Raw genomic sequence first — 26,856 nt, 5'->3', positions numbered from 1 at the left:
TCCTCGGAGTAGGGCCAGGTTTTCTAGTATGATGGGGCAGTTTTTTCCCCCTCAGACAAAAATGCTTGGAAGGTAAATCTCTGCCTGTGGAAGATGTCCTCTGCAGTATGGGGGAATAACTCTGCACAGAAATCCACAGAAGTGCCCTCTGAGCTCTATCTCTAGAGCCCACAACCCTAGATATTCTTCATACAGTTCCAGTCCACTCTGCCCTCCCTCTGCTGGAGCCCAAGGTGAGTGGCTGCACATGAAACTTTGTGTGTTGGCTCTTTAAGAGGGTGCCTGCATTTCTAGCCATCTCTCCCTGACAGACAGAAAACTTGCCGATTTTCAGAGCCAGATATCATGTGGGCACCTTTCTCAGTTCTGGTGCTCTGGGCTGGGGAGCCCATCCTGGGGTTTAGGCCCCAGAGTCCTTAGTGAGAATCCCCCACAGCTGAGATCTCTCTCCAGCTCTTCAGCTGCTGCTTATGGGAGCCCAGCCAGCCCTCTCACGCCTCCTCACTTCATATCAGTCTCTATGCTGTCTCCACTTTTCATCCTTGGTTATGAGGGTGCTCTCCAGCTTGTCTTTAGTTCTTCAGGAAGAGTGTTCAAAGGTCACAAAAGGGTTATCTTAGGCATTCAGCCAAAGTGTTTTTCTTTTATGTTTTAGTGTTTTGGATTTCTTTAGATAAATACCCAGAAGTATAATTGCTGGGCCATAAGGTGGTTCTAGTTTTTATTTTTTGAGGGACCTTCATGCCGTTTTCCATAGGGCAGCACAATCTGTGTTTCTACCATCAGTATACAAGAGTTCCCTTTTCTCCTCACCCACATCAACACTTGTTTGTGGCCTGGCCGGGTGTGGCTCGGCGGTTGAGCATCGACCTAGGATCCAGGCAATCAGGGTTCGATTCCCGGTCAGGGCACATGCCCGGGTTGGGGGCTCTATCAATGACTCTCTCATCATTGATGTTTCTATCTCTCTCTCCCTCTCCTTTCCTCTCTCTGAAATCAATAAAGATATATTTTTAAAAAGCAAAAAACAAACAAACAAAAAACACTTGTTTGTTGATTTATTGATAATAACCATTCTCATAGGTGTGAAGTAATATCTCATTGTGGTTTTAATTTGAATATCTCTGATAATTAGTGGCATTGAACACCTATTCATATGTCTACTGGCCATCTGTATGTCCTCTTCACAGAAATGTTTGTTCAGACCTTCTGCCCATTTTTTAGTTAAACTGTTTGTTTTTCTGTGTGTGTTAATTTCTGTGAGTTTGTTGTGAGTTTTAGATATTAACATCTTATCGGATGTATCATTGTCTAATATCTTCTATTTGGTTGGTTGTCTTTTTTGTTGTTGGTAGTTTCCTTTGGTGTGTAAAGCCTTTTTATTTTGATGTAGCCACATTGGATTTTTTTGTTTATTGTTTCCCTTATTTAAAGAGATCTATAAAAAATATTTACTAAAATATATATTAAATATATATACTAAATTTATATATATATATGTGTGTGTATATATATGTGTGTGTGTATATATATACATATATATATATATATATATACATATATATATATATATATATACACACACACACACATTACTAAGGCAATGTCATAGAGTTTATTGCCTATGTGTTCTTCTAGGAGTTTTGCAGTGCAGTTTCAGGTCTTACATTTAAGCCTTTAGTCCATTTTAAGCTATTCTTATATATAGTATAAGGAAGTGGTCTAGTTTCTTCTTTCTTTCTTTCTTTCTTTCTTTCTTTCTTTCTTTCTTTCTTTCTTTCTTTCTTTCTTTCTTTCTTTCTTTCCTTCCTTCCTTCCTTCCTTCCTTCCTTCCTTCCTTCCTTCCTTCCTTCCTTCCTTCCTTCCTTCCTTCCTTCCTTCCTTCCTTCCTTCTTTCTTTCTTTCTTTCTTTCTTTCTTTCTTTCTTTCTTTCTTTCTTTCTTTCTTTCATTTTTTTGCATACAACTATTCAGCTTTTGCAACACCATTCATTACAGAAACTGTCTTATCCCATTGCATATTTTTGCCTCCTTTTGTCATAGATTAATTGATCATACAGGAATGGGTTTATTCCTGGGCTTCTATTCTGTTCCATTGATCTATATGTTCATTTTAATGCCAGTACTATGCTGTTTTGATCACTAAAGCCTTGTAATATAGTTTAATATCAGGTAGTGTGATACTTCCAACTTTGTTCTTCTTTCTCAAGATTGCTTCGGTTATTTGAAGTGTTTTGAGGTTCTGTGTAAATTCTGAAATTATTTTTTCAGAAAAATGTCATTGGTACTGTGATAGGGATTTCATTGAATCTATAGATTGCTTTGGGCAGTATGGACATTTAAAAAATATTAATTCTTCCTATCCAAGAGCATTTATATGCTTTTATTTATTTGTATCTTCTTCAGCTTCTTTTTTAAATGTCTTACAACCTTATGATTACAGGTCTTTTGGTCACTAGGTACTTTAGTTTTTTTGATGCAATTGTAAATGGGATTGTTTTCTTAATTTTTCTTTCTTTTTTTTTTCTTTTTTTAAAATCTTTATTGATTTCAGAGAGACGAAAGGAGAGGGAGAGAGAGATAGAAGCATCAATGATGAGAGAGTCATTGATCGAACCTGCAACCCAGGCATGTGCCCTGACCGGGAATTGAACCCTGATCGCCTGGATCCTAGGTCGGTGCTCAACCGCTAAGCCACGTCCGGCCTGGCTAATTTTTCTTTCTGATAGTTTGTTATTGGTGAATGAAAATGCAGCCAATTTCTAAATATTAAATTTGTATCCTGCTACTTTACTGAATTCATTTATTAGTTCTAACAGTTTTTTGATGGACTCCTTAAGGTTCCCTATTTTGTATCATGTCACCTGCAAATAATGACAGTTTTACATCTTTTTAAATCCACTTTGGATTCCTTTTATTTATTTTTCTTGTCCAATTGCTTTGTCTAGGACTTCCAATAGCATGTTGAATCAAAGTGCTAAAGTGGACTTTATTAGTCTTGTGTCTCATCTTAAGGAAAATGCTTTTAGCTTTTCACTGTTGAGTATGATGCTAGTTATGGATTTATCATATATGGCCTTTATTATGTTGAGGTATATTCCCTGTGTTTCCACTTCGCTTATAGTTTTTATCATAAATGGGTGATAGATTTTGTCAAGTGCTTTTTCTGCACCTAGTGATATGATTATATGATTTTTGTCCTTCATTTTGTTTATGTGATGTATCACATTAAGTGATTTGCAGACATTGAATCAAACTTGCATCCCCAAAATAAATCCCACTTGATCATGGTGTATGATCTTTTTATTTTATTTTATTTTATTTTATTTTATTTTTTATTTTATTTATTTTATTTTATTTTATTTAAGTTTTATTATTGTTTAAAATATTACAGATGTCCCTTTTTCTCCCCAATGACCCATTCCACCCCTTTCCTTCCTCCTCCCCAGTCCCTCTCCCCACCAATGTCCATGTCCTTGGGTTGTGTATATATGCACATAAATTTTCGTTACTCTCTCCCCCTCCCCCACTGGTCCTCCTCCATCCCTCTGACATTCATCAGTCTCATCTATGCTTCCATGTCATTGAATCTATTCTCTTCATCACTTTATTAAGTTCTTTAGATTCCACGTATAAGCGAAATCATGTGATATTTGTCTTTCGCTGCCTGGCTTATTTCACTCACCATAATATTCTCCAGGTCCATCCATACTGTCCCAAAGGGTACAAGATTCTTCTTCTTTACAGCTGCGTAGTATTCCATGGTGTAAATGTCCCACAGCTTTTTTATCCACTCATCTACTGATGGGCACTTGGGCTGTTTCCAGATCTTAGCTATTGTAAACTGTGCTGCTATGAACATTGGGGTACATATATCCTTTCTGATGAATGTTTCAGGATTCTTGGGATACATTCCTAGGAGTGGAATCCCTGGGTCAAACGGCAGCTCCATTTTTAATTTTTTGAGGAACCTCCATACTGTTTTCCATAGTGGCTGTACCAGTCTGCATTCCCACCAGCAGTGTACTAGGGTTCCCCTTTCTCCACACCCTCGCCAGCACATGTTGTTTGTTGATTTGTTGATGGCAGCCATGGTGTGAAGTGACACCTCATTGTGGTTTTAATTTGCATCTCTCTGATTAGTGACGTCGAGCATTTTCTCATCTGTCTCTTGGCCATCCGTATGTCCTCTTTGGAGAAGTGTCTATTTAAGTCCTTTGCCCATTTCTTAATTCGGTTGTTTGTCTTCCTCCTGCTGAATGCTATGAGTTCTTTGTACACTTTGGAAATTAGCCCCTTATCAGATTCATCCTTGGCAAATATGTTTTCCCAGACTGTGGGGTTCCTTTGTATTTTGAGACTTTTCTTTTGCCATGCAGAAGATTTTTAGTTTGATGTAGTCCCATATGTTTATTTTTTCCTTTGTTTCTCTTGCCCTAGGAGATGTATCAGTGAAAAGTCCACTACGTGGGATGTCCGTGATTTTACTGCCTATGTTTTCTTCCAGGATTTTTATGGTTTCGTGACTTACATTTAAATCTTTTATCCATTTTGAGTTTATTTTTGTGTATGGTGAAAGTTGGTGGTCTAGTTTCATTCTTTTACATGTATCTGTCCAATTTTCCCAGCACCACTTATTGAAGAGACTGTCCTTACTCCATTGGATACTCTTGCCTCCTTTGTCAAATATTAACTGACCATAGTGGCGTGGGTCTATTTCTGGGGTCTCTGTTCTGTTCCATTGATCTATAAGCCTGTTGTTGTACCAATACCAGGCTGTTTTGATTACAGTGGCTTTGTAATATAGTTTGAAGTCTGGTAATGTGATCCCTCCCACTCCATCCTTTTTTCTCAAGATGGCTGTAGCTATCCGGGGTCTTTTTTGGTTCCATATAAATTTTCGAAATGTTTGTTCTAGGTCTGTGCAATATGCTGTTGGTATTTTAATAGGAATTGCATTAAATTTATAAATTGCTTTGGGTAGTATGGACATTTTAATGATATTAATTCTCCCAATCCATGAGCATGGTATCTTCTTCCACCTGTTTAAATCTTCCTCTATTTCTTTCTTCAGTGTCACGTAGTTTTCCGAGTACAGGTCTTTTACATCCTTGGTTAAGTTTATTCCTAGGTATCTTATTTTTTTAGTTGCAATGGTAAATGGTATTGTTTTTTTAGTTTCTCTCTCTGAAAGTTCATTGTTGGTGTATAAGAATGCCATTGATTTCCGGATGTTGATTTTGTGTCCAGCTACCTTGCCAAATTCGTTTACCAAATGTAGTAGTACTTTAATGGAGTCTTTAGGGTTTTCTATGTACAGTATCATGTCATCTGCAAATGATGACAGTTTTACTTCCTCCTTTCCAATTTGGATGCCTTTTATGTTTTCCTCATGTCTGATGGCTATGGCGAGGACTTCCAGAACTATGTTGAATAAGAGGGTGAAAGTGGACATCCCTGTCTTGCTCCTGTTTTTAAGGAAATGGTTTTAGTTTCTGCCCATTGAGTATGATGTTGGCTGTAGGTTTGTCATATATGGCCTTTATTTAGTTGAGGTATGATCCCTCTATTCCCACTTTGCTGAGAGTTTTTATCAGAAATGGGTGCTGGATTTTGTCGAATGCTTTTTCTATATCTATTGATATGATCATATGGCTTTTGTCCTTCATTTTGTTTATGTGATGTATCACATTTATTGATTTGTGGATGTTGTACCAGCCTTGCATCCCTGGAATAAATCCCACTTGGTCATGATGTATGATCTTTTTAATGTATTGCTGGATCTGGTTTGCTAGTATTTTAGTGAGGATTTTAGCATCTATGCTCATCAGGGATATTTGCCTGTAATTTTCTTTCTTTGTAGTATCTTTATCTGGTTTTGGGATTAGGATGATGCTGGCCTCATAAAAAGAATTTGGGAGTTTTCCCTCCTCTTGAATTTTCTGGAAAAGTTTAAATAGAATAGGTGTTAATTCTTCTTTGAATGTTTGGTAAAACTCGCCTGTAAATCCATCTGGTCCAGGACTTGTGTTTGCTGGGAGTTTTTTGATTACTGCTTCAATTTCATTAGTTGTTATCAGCCTATTCAGGTTTTTTGTCTCTTCTTGATTGAGCTTTGGAAGGTTGTATGCTTCTAGGAATTTGTCCATTTCCCCTATGTTGTCCAATTTGTTGGCATACAATTGCTCATAATATTTTCTTACAATCCTTTGTATTTCTGTTGGATCAGTTGTTATATCGCCTCTTTCATTTCTGATTTTATTTATTTGGGTCCTCTCTTTGTTTCTTAGTGAGTCTGGCTAAAGGTGCATCAATCTTATTTACCTTTTCAAAGAACCAGCTCTTGGTTTCATTGATTTTTTGTATTGTTTCTTTAGTCTCTATGTCATTAATCTCTGCTCTGATTTTTATTATTTCCTTCCTTCTACTTGCTCGGGGCTTTTCTTGCTGTTCTCGTTCTAGTTCTTTTAGTTGTGTTAGATGGTTCATTAGATCTTTTTCTTGTTTCTTGAGATAGGCCTGTAACGATATGAATTTTCCTCTCAAGACTGCTTTCGCCGTGTCCCATAGGTTTTGAGTTGTTGTCTGGTAATTTTTGTTTTTTTCCATGAAGTGTTTGATTTCTTCCTTGATCTCCTTGGTCACCCATTCATTGTTTAAGAACATGCTATTTAGCCTCCATGTGTTTGAATATTTTTGAGTTTTTTTATAGTGGTTGATTTCTAGTTTCATGGCATTGTGATCCGAGAAGATGCTTGATATGATTTCAATCTTCTTATATTTGTAGAGACTTGCCTTGTGCCCTAACATGTGGTCTATTTTTGAGAATGTTCCATGTGCACTTGAGAAGAATGTGTATTCTGCTGCTTTGTGGTGAAATGTTCTATAACTGTCAATTAAATGCATTAGGTCTAATGATTCATTTAAGGTCTGCGTTTCCCTGTTGATTTTTTGTCTTGATGATCTGTCCAATGCTGACAGTGGGGTGTTAAAGTCCCCCCCTATGATTGTGTTGCTATCAATCTCCCCTTTGAAGTCCCCCAAGAGATTTTTTATATATTTAGGTGCTCCTGTATTGGGTGCATAAATGTTTATAAGGGTTATTTCCTCCTGTTGGATTGATCCCTTTAGTAATATGTAGTGACCATCTTTGTCTCTCATTATGGTCTTTATTTTGAAGTCTGTTTTGTCAGAAATAAGAATTGCTACTCCAGCTTCCTTTTCCTTTGCATTTGCATGGAATATTTTACTCCACCCCTTCACTTTTAGCCTGTGTGAGTCTTTTGCTCTCAGGTGGGTCTCTTGTAGACAGCATATATTTGGGTCCTGTTTTCTTATCCATTCAGCTACCCTTTGTCTTTTGATTGGACCATTTATTCCATTTACATTTAAAGTTACTATTGATATCAACTTATTTAATGCCATTTTCCCCCTTTATGCTGATGTACCTTTCTCTCACTATTCCTTCTTTTTCTTAAAGCAGTCCTTTTAGCATTTCTTGCAATGCTGGTTTGGTGGTACTGAACTCTTTTAATCTTTTTTTGTCTGGGAAGCTCTTTATTCCACCTTCAAATTTAAATGATAGCCTTGCTGGATAAAGCAATCTTGGTTGCATGTTCTTGCTTTTCATTACTTGCAGAACTTCATGTCACTCCCTTCTGGCCTGAAGAGTCTCTGTTGAGAAATCAGCTGTTAGCCTTATGCGGGTTCCCTTGTAGGTCACTGCTTGTCTCTCTCTTGCAGCCCTTAATATTTTCTTTGTCCTTGCCATTTCCCATTTTAATTATGATGTGTCTCGGAGTGGGTCCCTTTGGGTCCCTCTTGTTTGGAACCCTCTGTGCTTCCTCAACTGGTGTGGCCTTCTCCTTCACCAGCCTAGGGAAGTTTTCTATAATTATTTCTTCCACCAAGTTCTCTATCTCAAGTTTCCTCCCCCTCTGGCACTCCTATAATGCGAATGTTGTTTCGCTTCATGTTGTCCCAAAGCTCCCTTAGACTGTCCTCATGCTTTTTAAGTGTTTTTTTTCTTTTTGCTGCTCTGATTGTGTGATTTGTTATACCTTGTCTTCTAAGTCACTTATTCTATCCTCTGCTTCATTTGGCCTGCTTTTAATTCCTTCCAGTGCATTCTTGATATCAGATACAGCATTCTTTATCTCTGTCTGAGTTGTATTTATGGTATGTATCTCTTTTTTCATGTTTTCACTAAGTTTCTCGATCTTATCATCTATAGTCTTAAGTTCCTTGAACATCTTCATCATCAATACTCTGAACTCCGTTTGTGATAACTTGCTTAACTCCATCTCATCAAAGTCTTTTTCTGGCAATGTTTCCTTTTCTTTAATTTGGGGGTTATTTCTTTGTCTCCCCATTTTGGTAGGTCTTAGTGCTTATATCTATATATTAGATATATTTGCTGACCCCCAGTCTTGTGGTATGGGATTTTGTCTTGTGGGTCCAGTGGAGCCCAGAGGTGTATGTTGTTGTTAATACTGGTGAAAATTTAGAAAATAATAATAAACTAAAATATAAAAAATAGAGAAGCTACTGGGAGATAACAGAAGCAGAGAAAAGATTCTGAAAGAAGGGCCAGCATAAAATTAAGGGAGAGAATAAAAATAGGATACTAGTTGAAAATGAGAAAACAAAAATACAATAAAGAGAATAAGAGAAACTAACAATCGGACAGGAAAACTGAAGGGGGCAAAATGAAAGAATGAAAGAAAAGTAGAAAAAGAAAGAAGAAATAAATTATGCCAATGGATTAAGAGGAGAGAGAGATAAAGCCCAGGCAGGCAGGGAGTCTGGTAAGAGATTTGGGGGAAACTATAGAGGAAAGCAGTAAACTTGGTTATAATGATAAAGTCCCAGTTGTTAAGCAGGGATATCAAGAAAGTCTTGATAGTAGAAGCAAGGATACAACAAAACAAAGCAAATAAACAAAACAAAACAGAGAAACAAAACTAAAAACAAACTAAGCAAAATAAAATTCTTTTATATAAAAAATAGGAAAAAAAATTAGTTAAAAAATGTTTAAAAAAAACAATTTAAAAAAATTAAAAAAGAAAAAAAAAGATTTTTATAAAATTTAAAAAAGAAGAAAAAACAAATTTTCTCCCCTTTCTCTTCTTCCTAAGGAAAAAAGAGAAAAAATAAACTCACAAATGAAAAACAAACAAACAAAAAACCCAAAACCAAAAAAAAAACCCCAAACCAAACAAAACAAAAATACAGCAGAGAAAAAGGTAGTCAATCAGGTGCATTTCTTCTGGGCAACTTATGTGGTCTGAGGGACACTGTTTTTTGTGATTTCCATTCTCCTGGAGGTACTTGTGTATCAGCCAATGTGAGGAGCGTCTGGGTTTGGCTGTGGTGTCCTTAGGTAGATGGTTGATCTGAGGCTCTCCGTGGGCCATCTCCTTTTCTCAGCTATTTTGCAACCTTGTAGTTGCCTGGTCTTGCTCCAGAGTCTTCTGTAGGGTCTTCAGGGTGCAGGGTGGCTAGTGTAGTCCAGGGTATCACTCCCGTTAGAGGTGTCGCTGTCAGGCGCTCACTCTGCGGGAGTTAGTCTCTGCTCCACCGCCAGCTCCTCAGTCCCTCCCCTGTCCTCTGATTCTAGTTCCCCAGGCTCTGACCTGCTGCAGCTTCAGATTGATTTCAGCCTGTTGCCTCTTCTGTCTGGGCCGTTTCAGCAGCCAGGGCCCAGTGGATTCGACTCAGAACACATTCTGGTGAGCCCTTTGCCTGCCCAGCCCCCAGCAGGGGTTTTCAGCGTTTCCTCCAGTTCCCAAACAACAGTCCGCAAGAGTCTTATTCTTGCAGAGTCCTCCTATGAGCTGCTCTCCCTTCCCCCTCAGGACTGTGCCCTACGGGTGTGTCTGGGGCTTCAGTGAGCGGGACCCACCCCTTTAGTGTTGAGGGTGGTGCTCCTGGGTGCAGGAGAGGCCGGCCGGCTCCGCCCCTCCCTGCTCAGCTCTGGTTGGCTGGTCGCACCAGGCCCGCCCCTCAGCCGTCTACTGTGCAGACCCCAATGGCAGCCTCCGCTGGTCTGTCTGTGCAGTGCACGCCGGGAAGGTGGGAGACAGTTCTGCAATGAAACTCGCAAAAGCACAAAGCAGCACACAGAGAGTCCGCCCTGCAAGGTCCCGCAGCCCTTGCTTCAAGGCACCCAGCAGGAGGGGACCCAAAGTCAGCTCCATGCAGCTCTCCTCACCGCTGATCTGAGCAAAGCTGGGGCGGCTTCATGTGCCACCACGGGGCCCCTCAGGGCTGGTCACAGATCCCAGCCTCCTGGCACTGGGAGCTCAGGGCGGGAGGGCTCCTCCCCTCCCCCACGCCATGCAGATTCACCGCTTTCTGGGGCTCAGCGCAGTGCCCCACAGGGAGGAAGAGGATCCCTGTGTGCAGGTGCTCAGCGCAGTCCTCCGGTCCCTCACTACTTGGGTGCCACAGGCCTTGGGACAGCCTTCCCTATGGTCCGCACCCTGAGCACCAGACGCCCGGTCGCAGCCGCCCCTAGAGGCTTTGTTTCCTAGGAAGGTACCGTCCCCTCCGGGACTCACCGCTCCCCTGGGTCCCTCTGCCCTGTGTGTGGGGCGCTCCTTCCCCTCTCTGCTCTGGGTGTGGGATGCCCGCTTTCGGATGCCGTCCATGGGGCTTTGCAGCCTCCAAGCCTCCAGGCTCAGAGCCCAGCACAGGCTTCAGGGGGACACCCCCTTCCAAGGGCCCCCTCTCTTACCGGACTCTGTGATGGTTCCTCAGTGCTCCCCACTCACACTCCGTCCACTCAGGTATGTTTCCCTGTTTTTTCTCAAGCTGGTTATGTAGGATTTTAGGAGGAAATCAAATACGTGGCTGGAGCGGGGGCGCTGCTGCTTCTCACAGGGCCGCCATCTTCCCTCTCCCCATATGATCTTTTTAATGTATTCCTGAATTTGGTTGCTAATATTTTGTTGAGGATTTTTGCATCTATGCTCATCAGGATATTGGCCTATAATTTTTTTTCTTTTTTTGTGTGTGTAGTGTGTTTCTCTCATTTTGGAATCAGGATAATGCTGGGATCAATCCCTCTTCTTGAATTTTTTGGAATAGTTTGAAAAAGATACGTATTCATTCCTCTTTGAATGTTTGGTAAAATTCACCTGTGAAGTTATCTGGTCTAGGACATTTGTCTGTTGAAAGTGTTGTACTTATTGCCCTGGTGAATGTGACTCAGTGGTTAGAGTGTTGGTCCATGCACCAAAGGGCCACAGGTTCAATTTCCAGTCAAGTGCATGTACCTGGGTTGCAGGTTTGATACCTGACACCCTGGTTGGAACACATGAGGGAGGCAACTCATCAATTTTTTTTTTTATCTGCCTTTGGTGTATTTCCAGTGACCTGAAGTGGTTGTTATTGACCATGTCCCCCAATTTTATGTTTGTTTTTTGAAGAGAGGAATTGACTAACTCTTTATATTGCCACAACTGGAAGTCCCTCTTCTCAGTCTTTATTATCATTTTAGATGAAGAAAGTGAGGCTCAAAGAAATGAAGCAACTTGCCCCAGGTCATGAAGCTAGGAAGTAGGAGAGTCAAAATTAAACTCAGGGACTCTATATTCTTTTTTTAATATATCTTTATTGATTTCAGAGAGAGGAAGGGAGAGGGAGAGAGAGAGATAGAAACATCAATGATGAGTCATTGATCGAGCCCACAACCTGGGCATGTGCCCTAACTGGGAATTGAACTGTGATCTCCTGGATCCTAGGTCGATGCTCAACCACTGTGCCACACCCGGCCGGGCTATATTCTTTTTTTTTTTAAATGACAGTTTTATTGAACTATAACTGACATACAATAAATTATACCTATTTAAACCATACAATTTGACAAGTCTTGACATATATATATATGCCCATGAAACCATCTCCACCACCAAGACAATAAAGACACTCATCACTTTCTCTCTGTAATCACTCCTGCCCTTCCTTCATCTCTTGACAATCATTGATCCTATTTCCATCACTATAGTTTGCGCTTTCTAGAATTTTACATAAGTGAAATCATACAGTATGTACTCATTTTTCTGGGTTTTTTTACTCAGCATAATTGAAATTCATCCACATTGAAGTATATATCAGTAGTTTAAATAGCATTCAATTGTATAGATATGCAAAAGCTTGTGTATCTAGTTATCTGTTGATGAACCTGTGTGCTATTTCTAGATTTCAGTTATTGTAAATAACCTGCTGTGAACACTTATATACATATCTTTGTATGGACACAATGCTATCATTTCTCTTGGGTTATACACCAGAGTGGGATATCTAGGGCATATGGAAAGAGTATGTTTAACATTTTTAATAAACTTTTAATTTGAAATAATCTTTTTATAAAATTGAGTTTATTTCATTTTGAAATAATTTTTTTCAATTACAGTTGACATACAATATTATATTAGTTAACTCCAGTGATTTAGGTACTACATAACTTGCTAAGTGATCATCCCAATAAATCTCACACCCATCTGACACCATATATAGTAATTTCAATATTATTGACTATATTCTCTGCTGTACTTTACATCCCTATTACTAGTACTAACAACCAATTAGTACTTGCCAATCCCTTCCCCTTTTTCAACCATCCCCCAAACCTCCCTCTCATCTGGTAACTGTCAAAATGTTCTCTGTATTTATGAGTCTGTTTCTGCTCTGCTTGGCTATTTACTTTGTTTTTTTAGATTCAATTATTGATATGCATTTATTGTCATTTTATTGTTCATATTTTTTATCTTTTTTTTCTTCTTCTACTTGAACAAGTTCCTTTAACATTTCATGTAATACTAGTTTGGTGGTGATGAACTCCTTTACCTTTTTCTTGTTTGGGAAGCTCTTTATCTGTCCATTGATTCTAAATGATAGCTTTGCTGGGTAATCTTGGTTGTACGTTCTTGCTTTTCATCACTTTTAATATTTCTTGCCACTCCCTCCTGGCCTGCAAGGTTTCTGTTGAGAAATCAGCTGACAGTCTTATGGATGCTCCCTTGTAGGTAACTAACTGCTTGTCTCTTGCTGCTTTTAAGATTCTTTGTCTAACCTTTGCATTTTAATTATGGTGTATCTTGGTATGGGCCTCTTTGGGTTCATGTTCTTTGGGATTTTCTGTGCTTGCTGGACTTGTATGTCTATTTCCTTTACCACATTAGGAAAGTTTTCTGCCATTTTTTCAAATAGGTTTTCAATTTCTTGCTCCCTCTCTTTTCCTGCCAGCACCCCCATGATGCCCATGAAGGTATGCTTGAAATTGTCCTAGAAACTTTTTAGACTATCCTCATTTTTTTGGATTCTTTTTCTTTTTGCTGTTCTGATTGGGTGTTTTTTGCTTCCTTATCTTCCAAATCACTGATTTGATTCTTGGCTTCATCTGCTCTACTGTTGATTCCCTATAAATTATTCATTTCAGTTAGTGTGTCCTTCATTTCTGACTGGTCCTTTTTTATGTAGTTGATGTTATCTCTAAGTTCATTGACCATCCTTATAACCAGTGTTTTAAACTCTGCATCTGGTAGGTTGTCTCCATTTTGTTTAATTCACTTCTGGAGTTTTGTTCTATTCTTTCATTGGGACATGTTTCTTTGTCTCCTCTCTTTGGCAGCTTCCCTGCGTTTCTTTATATGTATTTAGTAGAGTTGCTACATCTCCTGGGCTTGGTAGAGTAGCCTAACGTAGTAGGTGTCCTGTAGGGTCCAGTGGCATAGCCTCCTCAATCACCCAAGCTGGGTACTCAAGGTACACTTCCCCCACAAGGTGCATGTGTGGGCCATGTACACCCTCCTCTTGTAGTTGAGCCTTGATTGCTGTTGGCACATCAATGGGAGGGATTTACCCCCCAGCCAATAAGCTGCAAGGACTGGCTATGACCACCATGAAGATTCAGCTGTGCAGCCTCCCCCCTCCCCCAGAGCAGGACTTACTTCAGTGGAGCTCTGGAGCCCACTGAGTTTGCCCCTTGAGTGTTTTGCTTGTGGAGGTGGCTGGCTGGTGATGCTTCCACATGGTTGAAGCTGTACACTGGGTGCGCTGGCTTTGGGGCCTCCCAGGAGGTGCAGGTAAAGGTTGTCTACCACCTGTGTTCTGCCCAGGTCCAACAGCATGAACTACAAAGCAATCTGCAGATGACTGCTACTTGTGCTGGTCTTGCCGATTGCCCCAGTGAGGTCAAGCTGTGAACCAAGGCTGATTGCTTCTAGTTCTGGGCCCACTTAGCGAGAGGTATGGGGCTTGCTGAAGCCAGATGCTGCTTGAGAGATTTTAGGAAAATCTAAAGCGTGAGCCAAAACATGTCATTTGTATGGAAGAGTCACTGGAAACAACTTGTGTGAGCCTGAAAGTTGGGTGGGGTGGGGCCTCAGGGAATCACCAGAGCAGGGCAAACAGTGTGAACCAGATTAATGGAAACTCAGATATGGTGCCCCCTCCCCCTGCCAGCTCTTTCTGGAGGGCTTATTGAAAGAATAACAGCCTCTGCCAGCACTTCTGTCTGGGAGAAAGCTGCCCTAATGCTGGACAGTTCAGTTCCTCCCCACATGTCTCTGATGCCTTCCAAGCTGCTGCTCCAGGGCTGGCGCTCAGAGGGAGCGAGTCCATGTAGGAGTCTGCGCTGGCCCTTTAAGGGGCACACCTGGAACTCCAGGTGCCCTTTGTCTGGCTCAGCCTCAATCATCACTGGTTTTCACAGCCAGAAGTTATGGGGACTTCTCTTGCTGGCACTGCACCATTGGGCTGGGAAGCATGATGTACAGACCCCTCACTCCTCGAGGGTACCTCCACAGCTGAGATCTCTCTCCTGGTTTTTATCTGCCACACATGGGTATGGGACCAGCCCACTCTGCAGCTCCATCCCTCCTACCAATCTCAATGTGGCCTCTTCTTTAAATTCTTAGATGTAGGACTTCCATTCAGCTGGATTTCAGGTGTTTCTGAATGATGGTTGTTCTGTAGTTTAGTTGTAATTTTGATGTTGTGGGAGGAGGCGAGTAACGCATTTACCTATGCTGCCATCTTGCCCAGAAATGATTTTTGATTTACAGCAAAGTTTTAAAGATAGCACAGAGAGTTCCCACATTCTTGTCACCCAGTTTCCCTTACTGTTAGCATCTTATCTTACTATCATACATTTGTCAAAGTGGAGAAGTTAACATTGGTACATTACAATTAATTAACCTGTGGACTTTATTTGGGTTTCACCAGCGTTTCCACTAATGTTATCATTCCGTCCCAGGCTCCAGTCAGTCCAGGGCACCACACTGCATTTAGTTGTCACATATCCCCAGTCCCTTCTGGTCTGTGGCAGTTTCTTCCTTTAAAAAATATATTTTTTTTTATCAATTTCAGAGAGGAAGGGAGAGGGAGGTAAAAGAAGTATCAATGGGAGAGTCACTGACCAGCTGCCTCTTGCACACCCGGGCCCCAGGTATTAAGTCTGAGGCTCGGGCATGGCCCCGCCCAGCCCGAGAGTGTCCTTTCTCCAAGGAGCTCTGGCTCCTCTGGCCGGAGAGGGCGTCGGAAACCAGCACCCGGGAGCTGGGCGTGCGCATCGCCGCGGGTGTCACTGCGCTAAACTCGAGTTCGCCCTGGCGTCTGACGCAGTCCTGCCCCAGGGCGTCACGGCGGCCGGACCCACAGAGGGCGCGGGGGCAGGGGGCGCCTCCCGTGGGGGCCGCCGCTCGCTCGCAGCCGTCTTGGGCCGCATGGCCTCCGGCTGAACCGCGCTCGCAGGCGCCGGTCGGTCAGCGTCTCCCGCCCCGAGGCCCGTTTCCAGCAGGTGGGAGGCGCGGGGCCCATCGGCGGCCACGGGGAGGCTGGAGGGTGAGCCGTGCCCGCGGCCCGGGGCCCGCGCAGGAGTGAGGAGCCCTCGCGCCCGCGCCTCCTGAGACCCACAGGCCCCAGGCGCGGGCTGCCCGCGCGGCTCCGGGCCCACACCCGGCTCGGGGCGCCCACGCCGCCCTCCTTCCGCGGGGAACACGCCCGATTCCAGCCCGCCCTCCGCCCCTGCCCCGCGCCGGCCGCGGCCAACGGCAGGCAGGAGCCCGGGGAGCCGCTCCGCTCTGCCGCCCGCAGCGGCGGAGGCGCCCGGGGCACGTGACCGCGGCGCGCAGGCGCAGGGGCTGGGGCGCGGGCGGCGGAAGCACGTGGCGCGGGCGGCGGAAGCACGTGGCGCGGGCGGCGGAAGCACGTGGCGCGGGCGGCGGAAGCACGTGGCGCTGGCGGGCGGAGCGTTGGCGCGGCGGCGGCGGCCGCGGCGCGGGCTGGGCGCGGGCGGCGCGGGGCGGTTCCCCTGGCCGGTGGCGGCGCGGGCTGAGCGCGGGCGGCGTGGGGCGGTTGCCCTGGCCGGTGGCGGCGCGGGCTGGGCGCGGGCGGCATGGGGCGGTTGCCCTGGCCGGCGGCGGCGCTGGCGGCCGTGGGCCTGGCGCTCGCCCTGGAGGCGCTGCCCTGGGCGCTGCGCTGGTGGCGGGCCGGGCGGCGGCGCGGGCCGCGGCACGAGGTGCTGTTCTTCCCGTCGCAGGTGACCTGCACCGAGGCCCTGCTGCGGGCCGCGGGCCCGGGGCCCTCGGCGCCCCCCGCGGGCTGCCCGTGCAGCCTGCCCCACGGGGAGAGCTCCCTGAGCCGCCTGCTGCGCGCCCTGCTGGCCGCCCGCGCCAGCCTGGAGCTCTGCCTCTTCGCCTTCTCCAGCCCGCAGCTGGGCCGCGCCGTGCAGCTGCTGCACCAGCGCGGGGTGCGCGTCCGCGTCGTCACCGACTGCGACTACATGGCGCTCAAGGGCTCGCAGATCGGCCTGCTCCGCAAGGCAGGTAGGCCGGCAGCCCAGGCCCGAGGGGCGGCGGGGCGCGGGCCGAAGGGGCGACGTGTGAAGCGGGTATCTGGGGCAGCAGAGAGCCCGCTCCCCGCGGTGGCCTTGGGGAGGGGCTGGCTTCACCCGGGCCGTCCGTGAGGCCGCGTCCTCCGCCGCGGGCGGTTCCCCGCTGGTGGAGCGGGCGCCGGGGGCCCCCGAGGGCAGGGGCGGCGTGTGCCCACCGACACCCGCGACTGCGCGCGTTCCCGTGGGGCCCAGCGGAGAAGGCCGGGCCCGGGCAGAGCCGGGCGTAGCCGGGCCGGCGGAGTTTGGCGGCGCAGCCTGAGAGCGCCGGCGGCCCCGGGGTGAAGCGCCAAAGGAGAAAAGGCACTTCACCTTAAACACCCTAGTGACTTTCATACTGGGGCTTCTGAAATGAATACAAATAATAATCTAGAAAGTGGAACTAAAATATTTAGTTGGTGAGAAGCTGCAGAACACCTGGGAAGACCTCTCTGGCCGGCTGGCCTCTCCCTGGGGCAGGGGCCGAGTGAACGGGGACCATGAGTCATTTTCTTATAAGATCAGGTCGAGTTCCTACCTGTGAATTCCTTGTTCCACCCTTGCACCTCTGTGCCATGGAGTGTCCTGCAAGCACGCTCTGTATGTTGGCTGCATGGAGTCCGCACTTCATGTAATTCCTGCCTGAACATCCTCCCCACCCCTCGATTCCGGTCGCCCCAGTGACACGGAGCCCTTGGGAGCGGCTGGCTGCCCAGCGGTCCCAGGTGCTCTGAGCTACACGAGCTCCCGTGCAGCCTCTTGCTGGCCTGGGAGGCAGAGAAGCCTTTCCCAGAGTGAGGCTCAGCTTCCCGTCCGCTGGGGCTCTGCAGACGGCCGCGGCCATGGCCAAGCACGTTAACCCTCTGGTGCTTGTTGCATCCCATGTAGGCAGAGTTGGAAACTTAGCTCAGATGATGAGGCTGCTCCCGTCCACTCCTCCTGGCAGCCGTGAGTTGTCCTAACTCTGTTGGTTGTTTTAATAGGAAGTGTTAGGCATGGGCCATTTTTATTTAGTTAGCTTTTAGAGAAGTGTAAAATCTCAGGTTTGGAAAGAACCTTAAAGGGCACTGTGACCAGACTCCATCTAAGGCTGACTCCTCTCTGATGGCATCCCAGCATCATTCACCATTCATCTGTTCAACATGTACATCTGTGTGTCAGTGTTTGCTTGGATCAGTTCTAGGCACCAGGGACGCGGCGGTGAGCACGACTAAGCTTCTGACCGGTGCCTGAATATTTAAGGTAGCAAGAAGGGTCAGGAAATGTAATAAAGGTGTGACATGTCAGCAGAGCTTAGCAATGTTCAGAGATATCTGAGGGAGCCTCCTAGCTTGAGGAACAGCAAGTACAATGCTAACTTAGTCACAAGATATCCCCTGTGGACAAAGATGGAAGTAGTCATGAGAAGAGGTTGGAGGGCACACAGGTGGGGAGGGTAGCTTCATGCAGCGGACATTTGGACCCATTCTGTGAGATAGGAAGCTGTTAGAGGATGGTCAGCAGGGCAGGATGGACCACAGGCTTCACGGCCAGGCTGCTCTGATGAGAATGGGCTTTGGGTAGATGGGGGGGGGGGGAGTCAGAACGGGAGCAGGAGGTGGATGGAAGAGCTTTGTGGTAGTGCTGGAGGGTCAGGAATGGTTGGATTTAAGATCTGGTTTGAAGGTGAATCTGACTTCACCCATAGAGTGTGAGTAGAATGGTGGCCCCATACCCTGAGCAAAGTACAGGTGCTGTGGTAAGCAATGAATAATTTTTAGTGTGTGTCTCAATATTGCATGAGACATACCTTCAAAAATTGTTGTTTATCTGAAATCCCAACTTAATTTGGACATCATGTACTTTCATTCACTAAGTCTGACGAACCTATTCAAAGCAGTCTATTTTAAACGGTTGTTTTAAATCACATTTCTAATGGTGTCCTTCACTGAGCAGATAACTAGCCAGGCGTTATTCCAGGGTTTGTGCAGAGTGGACAGAACTGACAGGGCCCTGCCCCAGGGAGGTTGAAAACTGGGAGAAAGACAGCAGAATGAAAGGTGACGATTACAGTTCTTGGCAGAGGAACAGGTGGTGTGGAGAGGAATTCGTTTCTGCATCAGCAGTCAGAAAGGCCAGGTGCAAGCTGGACTTCACTTGGGCAGAGCTGGCTGGCTCCGGGGTGCCCTCATCTCTCTTACTGCCACTGGCCGGGTCTGGTTTCTCCTGTGCTCCTTTCTCCTCAGGCTGAGGTCCTCTCTTAACAGAGTGGGGTGCAGCTCCCAGCCTAGGGGTGTTTACTGGGGTGTCCAGTACTGTGCAAAAGTGAGCGCTCCACGGCAAGGAAACCCCAGCAATGATGTTTGCCCCGGTTGCCTCTGGCAGGATGAGTGAGCCAGGACTTCTGAAGGTTCTGCTGGTTGGTATGGACTTGAGTTGTGGGCAGGGTGCGGGATGGGTTGTTTCCAGAGGAAACAGGGTAATATTAAGAGAGCAGTATCTGCGTGTCTGCCATGGACGCTTTGGACATCTGTATCCGTACCTCTGTACCAGAATGCCCCTGTGAGCTGATTGTGGCTGGTCACTGTCTGGCTCAGCCGCCATCACCTGCCCAAGTGACAAGCTTTGCTCCTGTCCCACCAGTTTGGAGACAGATAGCAAAGTTAGTAGCTGCTAGCAAATGCCCCCAACTTGAGCTGCGGTGCTCGAGTGGGAGAGTAGTAGAGCAGTGTGAAGGCTGACTTGTCCTTTTTGCAGGTATTCAGGTTCGGCACGACCAGGACCTGGGCTACATGCACCACAAGTTTGCAATAGTGGACAAGAAGGTGCTGATCACCGGCTCCCTCAACTGGACCACACAAGCCATTCAGAACAACAGAGAGAACGTCCTGATTATGGAGGACAGAGACTGCGTGAGGCTTTTCCTGGAGGAGTTTGAACACATTTGGGAGGAGTTTAACCCTACAAAGTACACTTTTTTCCCACAAAAGAAGAAAAGTCCCTGAGGCCGTGCTCTCACCTCTGTGTTCGGAGTTGGAGGGGAGAGGTGTTTAACGTCACAGAACTTTTGGTTCCTCTAGTAGAGACCAGACCAAACCTGTCAGGAATGGGGCCCAGGTTCGGCCAGCATCCTGCCCGGAGCTGCTGCGAGTTATGGTGTCAGACTCTGCATTCCGCTTGAGATAAACCTCAACATCAGAAAAAAATCATCCAAACTGAATTCTCATTCATGAAAATGCTAAAGGGAACTAAAGAGTGTTTAGTGTTAAAAAGGAAAAGGAAATTCCTGCCACATCCAGATCAGTTGTTTGGACTGAGCTTTGGGGTTTCCCTCCCACCAGAAGTAAGTGCAGCTGCAGCCTTTTGTAAGTGTCCTAGAGGAGCCTGCGGGTGCCGTGGTTCAGGATGGAAGGGCTTCTCGTGCTGCCCAGACAGGCTCAGTGCCTGTCTCAGGCTTGAAAATCTAGAATCCCTCTCCTTCTGCTCTGGCCAACTCCAGCAGTTCAGCCCTTTCAGTATCTGCTGAAATGTTCCCTCTTCTCCCGTTGAACTAGCCTGGTCCCCACCCAGCACAGCTGAACCCTGGCATTGGCTAGAGGTTGACAGTCTTTTCATCCCTGCTGTCACCAGCTCCAGAGCTTATTGGTCAGAAGAGGGAAGGGAAAGAAGTCAGGAAGGAAAACAGGTGCGAGAGGAGAGGAGTGCTAGGCACAGGGGGCTGCAGGGAGCTGCCTTCAGGCCCCCTGCTCCCCAAGCATTAGCTACCATTGCAGCAGGTGTCACTCTTTTACGCGAGCTCTCTTTGAAACAAGTACACATAAAAATGTTTGTCCTTGGCAGCTTCTCTGCTATTTTCATATGGTCAAGTGTGTGGTCTGTCAGGAAGGACTGTATGCCAGAACCTGTTTCTGTTTCCATATGTTGTGCTTTTAATTTTTAACATTCTCACATCCAGGGTAGTTTTGTTGTGTGTTTAGAAGTGGTGTTCACTTTAATAACTGTGCTACGCTAAATTGCATTTTTGGGTCAGTGTAATCAACCATGAGTTACCCAAAGAAGAGAAGCCAGTTTCAGGTTGTGGTACCTTGCAGATCTATTTTTTTTGTTTTGTTAATCCCCATCAGAGGATATTTTTTCCATTGATTTTTAGGGGAGTGTGGGAGGAAGGAAGGGGAGAGAGAGAGAAACATCAATGTGAGAGAGACACATTGACTGGTTGCCTCCCGCACAAACCCCAATGGGGGCCGGAGATCGAACCTGCAACCCAGGTACATGCCCTTGACTGGGAATTAAGCCTGAGACCCTTCAGTCCACCGGCTGATGCTCTAACCGCTGAGCCACACTGGCCAGGGTGTTGCAGATCTATTTTTAATTTCAGCTCAGGGTTTTACACCCACAGGTAATTAGGAGGACAGATATCTTACATTTGTGAAATATTCCAATTTACTTTTTTCAGAACATGTATCTTTATATATAGATAGATCAAATAACACCTGGATGGTATTTTACCATTTTGTCATATTTCTGTGTGTAATATGCTGTGTAGCCGTCCTGAGGTGTCTGGTGTATATGTGGGTTTCTCCTTCCCCACCATGCTCACAGCGCCACCTGGAGACCATCACTGTTGCATGTTTTTCCCTTTTTAAAGTTTTTTTCTTTAACTTCTGGTGTCAGACAAGTAAACACAAAGTTAATTTTTCTTATTTAATTGAAACTATAAAGTATAATATATGGATCTGAAATCACAAGAAATGGTTTTACATTAAATGTATTTTTTATCTGAGTCTGTACTCCAGCAGAGCATGTTCTGATAAAGGGAGAAGTTGCAGATTGTTCTAGACTAACCACACATTGAATAAATATGTTCTCATTCTGGAATGTTAGTGTTGTGTGTCTTTGTCTTTTCTGCAGTCATTCAAATTGTGGCTGCTCTTTATTAAACAAGTAAAACTTTTGGAGGGAAGAAGCAACATACAGTTATTTAGAAACTGTTGGTGAATATAGGAGTCTCTCAAAGAGAGTAAGACCTGAAGGTGTTCCTTGGGGATGTTCCAAAGTGTTTCCAAGACACACCTACCACTTCTGGTACAATTTCCAGCCCATCTGCCTGGCCTGTAAGATGAGGTGGTTGCACAAAATTACTGGAGCCCCTAACCTTTGGATTGGCCGCACCCTGCTCTGACAGGAGAGGTGTTGAGGGGTGGCCAGGCCAGGACCGGGCACTGGAGATGACTTGGGCATGTCTGGTCTGCCGGGTGAACTGGTGGAGTACACATCAGGTTTCTGGGTCCATGAAAGCAAATTAACCAGGTAGTTTATGTAAGTGGCTTTGCACTGAGCAGCAGTTATTTGGGGGCTAGTCCAGCAATGAGCAGTCACACTGAGGACACCCTAGGACTGTGAGTCTACCCTCTGTCTGACCCCCTCAGGCATGGCCTGAACGTGAACGGAAGGCTGGGAGGGGACTTGAGCAGGGGGTGCTCTGAAGCTGCTCTTTGCCTACAAGGTTCTGTCATGGCTGCCCCTAGAGAAGCTTGAAAAGAAGTAGTAATTTCCCCAGAAGGCTGGGCAGCTACTTGAGAGGAGTCAAGGAACCTCCCTAACCCCAGACTCAGACTCGTGGTTTCAGTTCAAGGTTGTCATTTAAACTTTGGGGCAGCTCAACAACACACCTGCTGTGCAAAGAGAATCACACATTGGCACAACTGAGTTTAAAATATTTTAAACTCTTGTAACCCTTGTGATTAAAAAACAAATAGTCATGGTAGTAGTGCACAGCCCAACAGTCTGCCAACAGCTATCACAGCAGGAGTGTTTGAATGAACCAACACAACTACATTGTACTTTAAAGCACTGTATTGGTTGTAGTGAATTTGTTTTTAAAGCAACTATTTTTTAAATGACACTACATTGAGATTCATATACCATGAAATTCACCCTTTTACCCATGCAATCTAGTGGTTTTTAGTATATTAGCAGAGTTGTACAGCCATGCCCATTCTCTGGTTCCAGAACAGTTTTGTTACCCCAGAAAGAAACTGTCTCATTAGTGGTCACTCTCCATTCCCTCCAACCCCAGTCCCTGGCAACCACTAATCTGCTTCCCATTTCTATGGCTTTACCTGCTCTGGAGATTTCATAAAAATGGAATACAACACTGTGGCATTTTGTATCTGCCTTATTTCACTTACCGTGTTTTCAAGGGCCACTCATGTTGTAGCATGTATCAGTCCTTTTTGTAGCTGAATAATATTCAATTCTATGGATGGACTGCATGCATTTCATCGGTCAGTTGATGGACATTTGGGTTGTTTCTACCTTTTGGCTGTTACAAATGATGATGTTATAAACATTCACATTTGTGGGACATGTTTTCATTTCTTTTGAGTAAATACCTAGGAGTGGAACTGTTGGGGCACATAACTCTGTTTAGCCACCGAGGAAACTGCCAGCCTGTTTTCCAAAGTGAATGCACCATTTTACGTTCCCATCTGTGCTGTGTGAGAGTTTCTTTTTCTCCACATCCTCACCAACAAAAAGTTATCTGACTGAAATCATTGCCAGCCTGTGAGATAGTGTCTCATTGTGGTTTTGACTTGCATTTTCTCTTTTTTCTTCATATATATATTTTTTTAAATTTTATTTTTGTTTCAAATATTACAGATGTCCCTTTTTCTCCCCAATGACCCATTCCACCCCATCCCACCCCCCTCTCCAGTCCTCTCCCCACCATTGTGCATGTCCTTGGGTTGTGCATATATGCATATAAGTTTTTTGGTTACTCTCTCCCCCTCCACCTACCCGCCCTCCTCCATCCCTCTGACATTAGTCAGTCTCATCTACGCTTCCATGTCATTGAATCTATTCTGTTCATTAGTTTATTAAGTTCTTTAGATTCCACGTATAAGCGAGATCATGTGATGTTTGTCTTTCGCTGCCTGGCTTATTTCACTCACCATAATACTCTCCAGGTCCATCCATACCGTCCCAAAGGGTATGAGATTATTCTTCTTTACAGCTGCGTAGTATTCCATGGTGTAAATGTCCCACAGCTTTTATCCACTCATCTACTGATGGGCACTTGAGCTGTTTCCAGATCTTAGCTATTTAAACTGCGCTGCTATGAACATATATTCTTTCTGATTAGTGTCTCAGGATTCTTAGGATATATTCCTAGAAGTGGGATCACTGGGTCAAACGGCAGCTCCATTTTTAATTTTTTGAGGAACCTCCACACTGTTTTCCACAGTGGCTGCACCGGTCTGCATTCCCACCAGCAGTGTACCGGGTTCCCCTTTCTCCACACCCTCGCCAGCACAAGTCGTTTGTTGATTTGTTGATGGAGCCACTCTGACAGGTGTGAAGTGACACCTCATTGTGGTTTTAATTTGCATCTCTCTGATGATTAGCGACGTCGAGCATTTTCTCATGTGTCTCTTGGCCATCCGTATGTCCTCTTTGGAGAAGTGTCTATTCAGGTCCTCTGCCCAATTCTTAATTGGGTTGTTTGTCTTCCTCCTGCTGAGTGCTATGAGCTCTTTGTACACTTTGGAAATTAGCCCCTTATCAGATACATCCTTGGCAAATATGTTTTCCCAGACTGTCGGGTTCCTTTGTAATTTGAGGCTGTTTTCTTTTGCTGTGCAGCAGCTTTTTAGTTTGATGTAGTCCCATGTGTTTATTTTTTCTTTTGTTTCTCTTGCCCTAGGAGATGTATCAGTGAAAAGTCGACTACATGGGATGTCTGTGACTTTACTGTCTATGTTTTCTTCCAGGATTTTTATGGTTTCATGACTTACGTTTAAGTCTTTTATCCATTTTGAGTTTATTTTTGTGTATGGTGTAAGTTGGTGGTCTAGTTTCATTTTTTTGCATGTATCTGTCCAATTTTCCCAGCACCACTTATTGAAGAGACTGTCTTTACTCTACTGGATGCTCTTGCCGCCTTTGTCAAATATTACCTGACCATAATGGCGTGGGTCTATTTCTGGGGACTCTGTTCTGTTCCATTGATCTATATGCCTGTTGTTGTACCAATACCAGGCCGTTTTGATTACAATGGCTTTTTAATACAGTTTGAGGTCTGGTAATGTGATCCCTCCCACTCTGTTCTTTTTTCTCAAGATGGCTGCCGCTATTCGTGGTCTGTTTTGGTTCCATATAAATTTTCAAAATGTTTGTTCTAGGTCTGTGCAATATGCTGTTGGTATTTTAATAGGAATTGCATTAAATTTATAAATTGCTTTGGGTAGTATGGACATTTTAATGATGTTAATTCTTCCAATCCATGAGCATGGTGTATTCTTCCACTTGTTTAAATCTTCCTCTATTTCTTTTTTCAGTGTCATGTAGTTTTCCGAGTACAGGTCTTTTACATCCTTGGTTAAGTTTATTCCTATGTATCTTATTTTTTTAGTTGCAGTGGTAAATGGGATGGTTTTTTTAGTTTCTCTCTCTGAAAGTTCATTGTTGGTGTGTAAGAATACCATTGATTTCCGGATGTTGATTTTGTATCCAGCTACCTTGCCAAATTCATTTACCAAATCTAGTAGTACTTTGATGGAGTCTTTAGGGTTTTCTATGTACAATATCATGTCATCTGCAAATAATGACAGTTTTACTTCCTCCTTTCCAATTTGGATGCCTTTTATGTTTTCTTCCTGTCTGATGGCTATAGCAAGGACTTCCAGTACCTATGCTGATTAAGAGAGTGAAAGTGGACATTCCTGTCTTGCTCCTGTTTTTAAGGGAAATGGTTTTTGTTTTTGCCCATTGAGTATGATGTTGGCTGTAGGTTTGTCATATATGGCCTTTATTTAGTTGAGGTATGATCCCTCTATTTCCACTTTGCTGAGAGGTTTTATCAAAAATGGGTACTGGATTTTATCAAATGCTTTTTCTGCATCTATTGGTATGATCATATGATTTTTGTCCTTCATTTATGTGATGTATCATGTTTATTGATTTGCAGATGTTATACCAGCCTTGCATCCCTGGAATAAATCCCACTTCGTCATAGTGTATGATCTTTTTAATGTATTGCTGGATCTGGTTTGCTAGTATTTTGTTGAGGATTTTAGCATCTATGTTCATCAGGGATATTGGCCTGTAATTTTCTTTCTTTGTAGTGTCTTTATCTGGTTTTGGGATTAGGATGATGCTGGCCTCATAAAAAGAGTTTGGGAGTTTTCCCTCCTCTTGAATTTTCTGGAATAGTTTGAATAGGTGTTAATTCTTCTTTGAATGTTTGGTAAAACTCGCCTGTAAATCCTTCTGGTCCAGGACTTTTGTTTGCTGGGAGTTTTTTGATTACTGCTTCAATTTCATTTGTTGTTATCGGCCTATTCAGGTTTTCTGCCTCTTCTTGATTGAGCTTTGGAAGGTTGTATGCTTCTAGGAATTTGTCCATTTCACCCATGTTGTCCAATTTGTTGGCATATAGTTGCTCATAGTATTTTCTTACAATCCTTTGTATTTCTTACAATCCTTTGGGTCAGTTGTTATATGCCTTTTTCATTTCTGATTTTATTTATTTGGGTCCTCTCTCTTTGTTTCGTAGTGAGTCTGGCTAAAGGTGCATCAGTCTTATTTTTCTTTTCAAAAAACCAGCTCTTTGGTTTCATTGATTTTTTTGTATTTTTTTTTAGTCTCTATGTCATTAATTTCTGCTCTGATCTTTATTATTTCCTTCCTTTCACTTCCTCGAGGCTTTTCTTGCTGTTCTAGTTCTAGTTCTTTTAATTGTTGTGTTAGATGGTTTATTAGATCTTTTTCTTGTTTCTTGAGATAGGCCTGTAATGCTATGAATTTTCCTCTCAGGACTGCTTTTGCCGTGTCCCATAGATTTGGGTTGTTGTCTGGTCATTTTCGTTTTTTTCCGTGAAGTGTTTGATTTCTTCCTTGATCTGCTTGGTAACCCATTCATTGTTTAATAGCATGCTATTTAGCCTGCATGTGTTTGAATATTTTTGAGTTTTTTTTATAGTGGTTGATTTCTAATTT

At 44.3% G+C, this 26,856-nt stretch overlaps 1 protein-coding gene and 1 pseudogene across 1 annotated transcript; one reads left to right on the top strand and one right to left on the bottom strand.

Moving 5' to 3' along the window:
- Positions 1 to 15,732, bottom strand: part of LOC148091172 (replication factor C subunit 1-like) — a 34,865-nt pseudogene extending 19,133 nt beyond the window's left edge.
- Positions 15,733 to 16,401: 669 nt separating this feature from the next.
- PLD6 (phospholipase D family member 6) lies at positions 16,402 to 21,260 on the top strand. The gene is made up of 2 exons (XM_087826454.1): positions 16,402 to 16,831; positions 19,612 to 21,260. Exons 1-2 carry the CDS (start codon positions 16,402 to 16,404, stop codon positions 19,857 to 19,859), a joined length of 678 nt encoding a protein of 225 aa, XP_087682580.1. The 3' UTR covers positions 19,860 to 21,260.
- The last annotated feature ends 5,596 nt before the right edge of the window (positions 21,261 to 26,856 follow it).

Source organism: Miniopterus natalensis, chromosome 17 (assembly GCF_054644295.1).
Source record: "Miniopterus natalensis isolate mMinNat1 chromosome 17, mMinNat1.hap1, whole genome shotgun sequence".
Classification (NCBI taxonomy): domain Eukaryota; kingdom Metazoa; phylum Chordata; class Mammalia; order Chiroptera; family Miniopteridae; genus Miniopterus; species Miniopterus natalensis.
The sequence above is the reverse complement of the archived record's forward strand: the minus strand, read 5'-3'. Positions and strand labels throughout refer to the sequence as shown.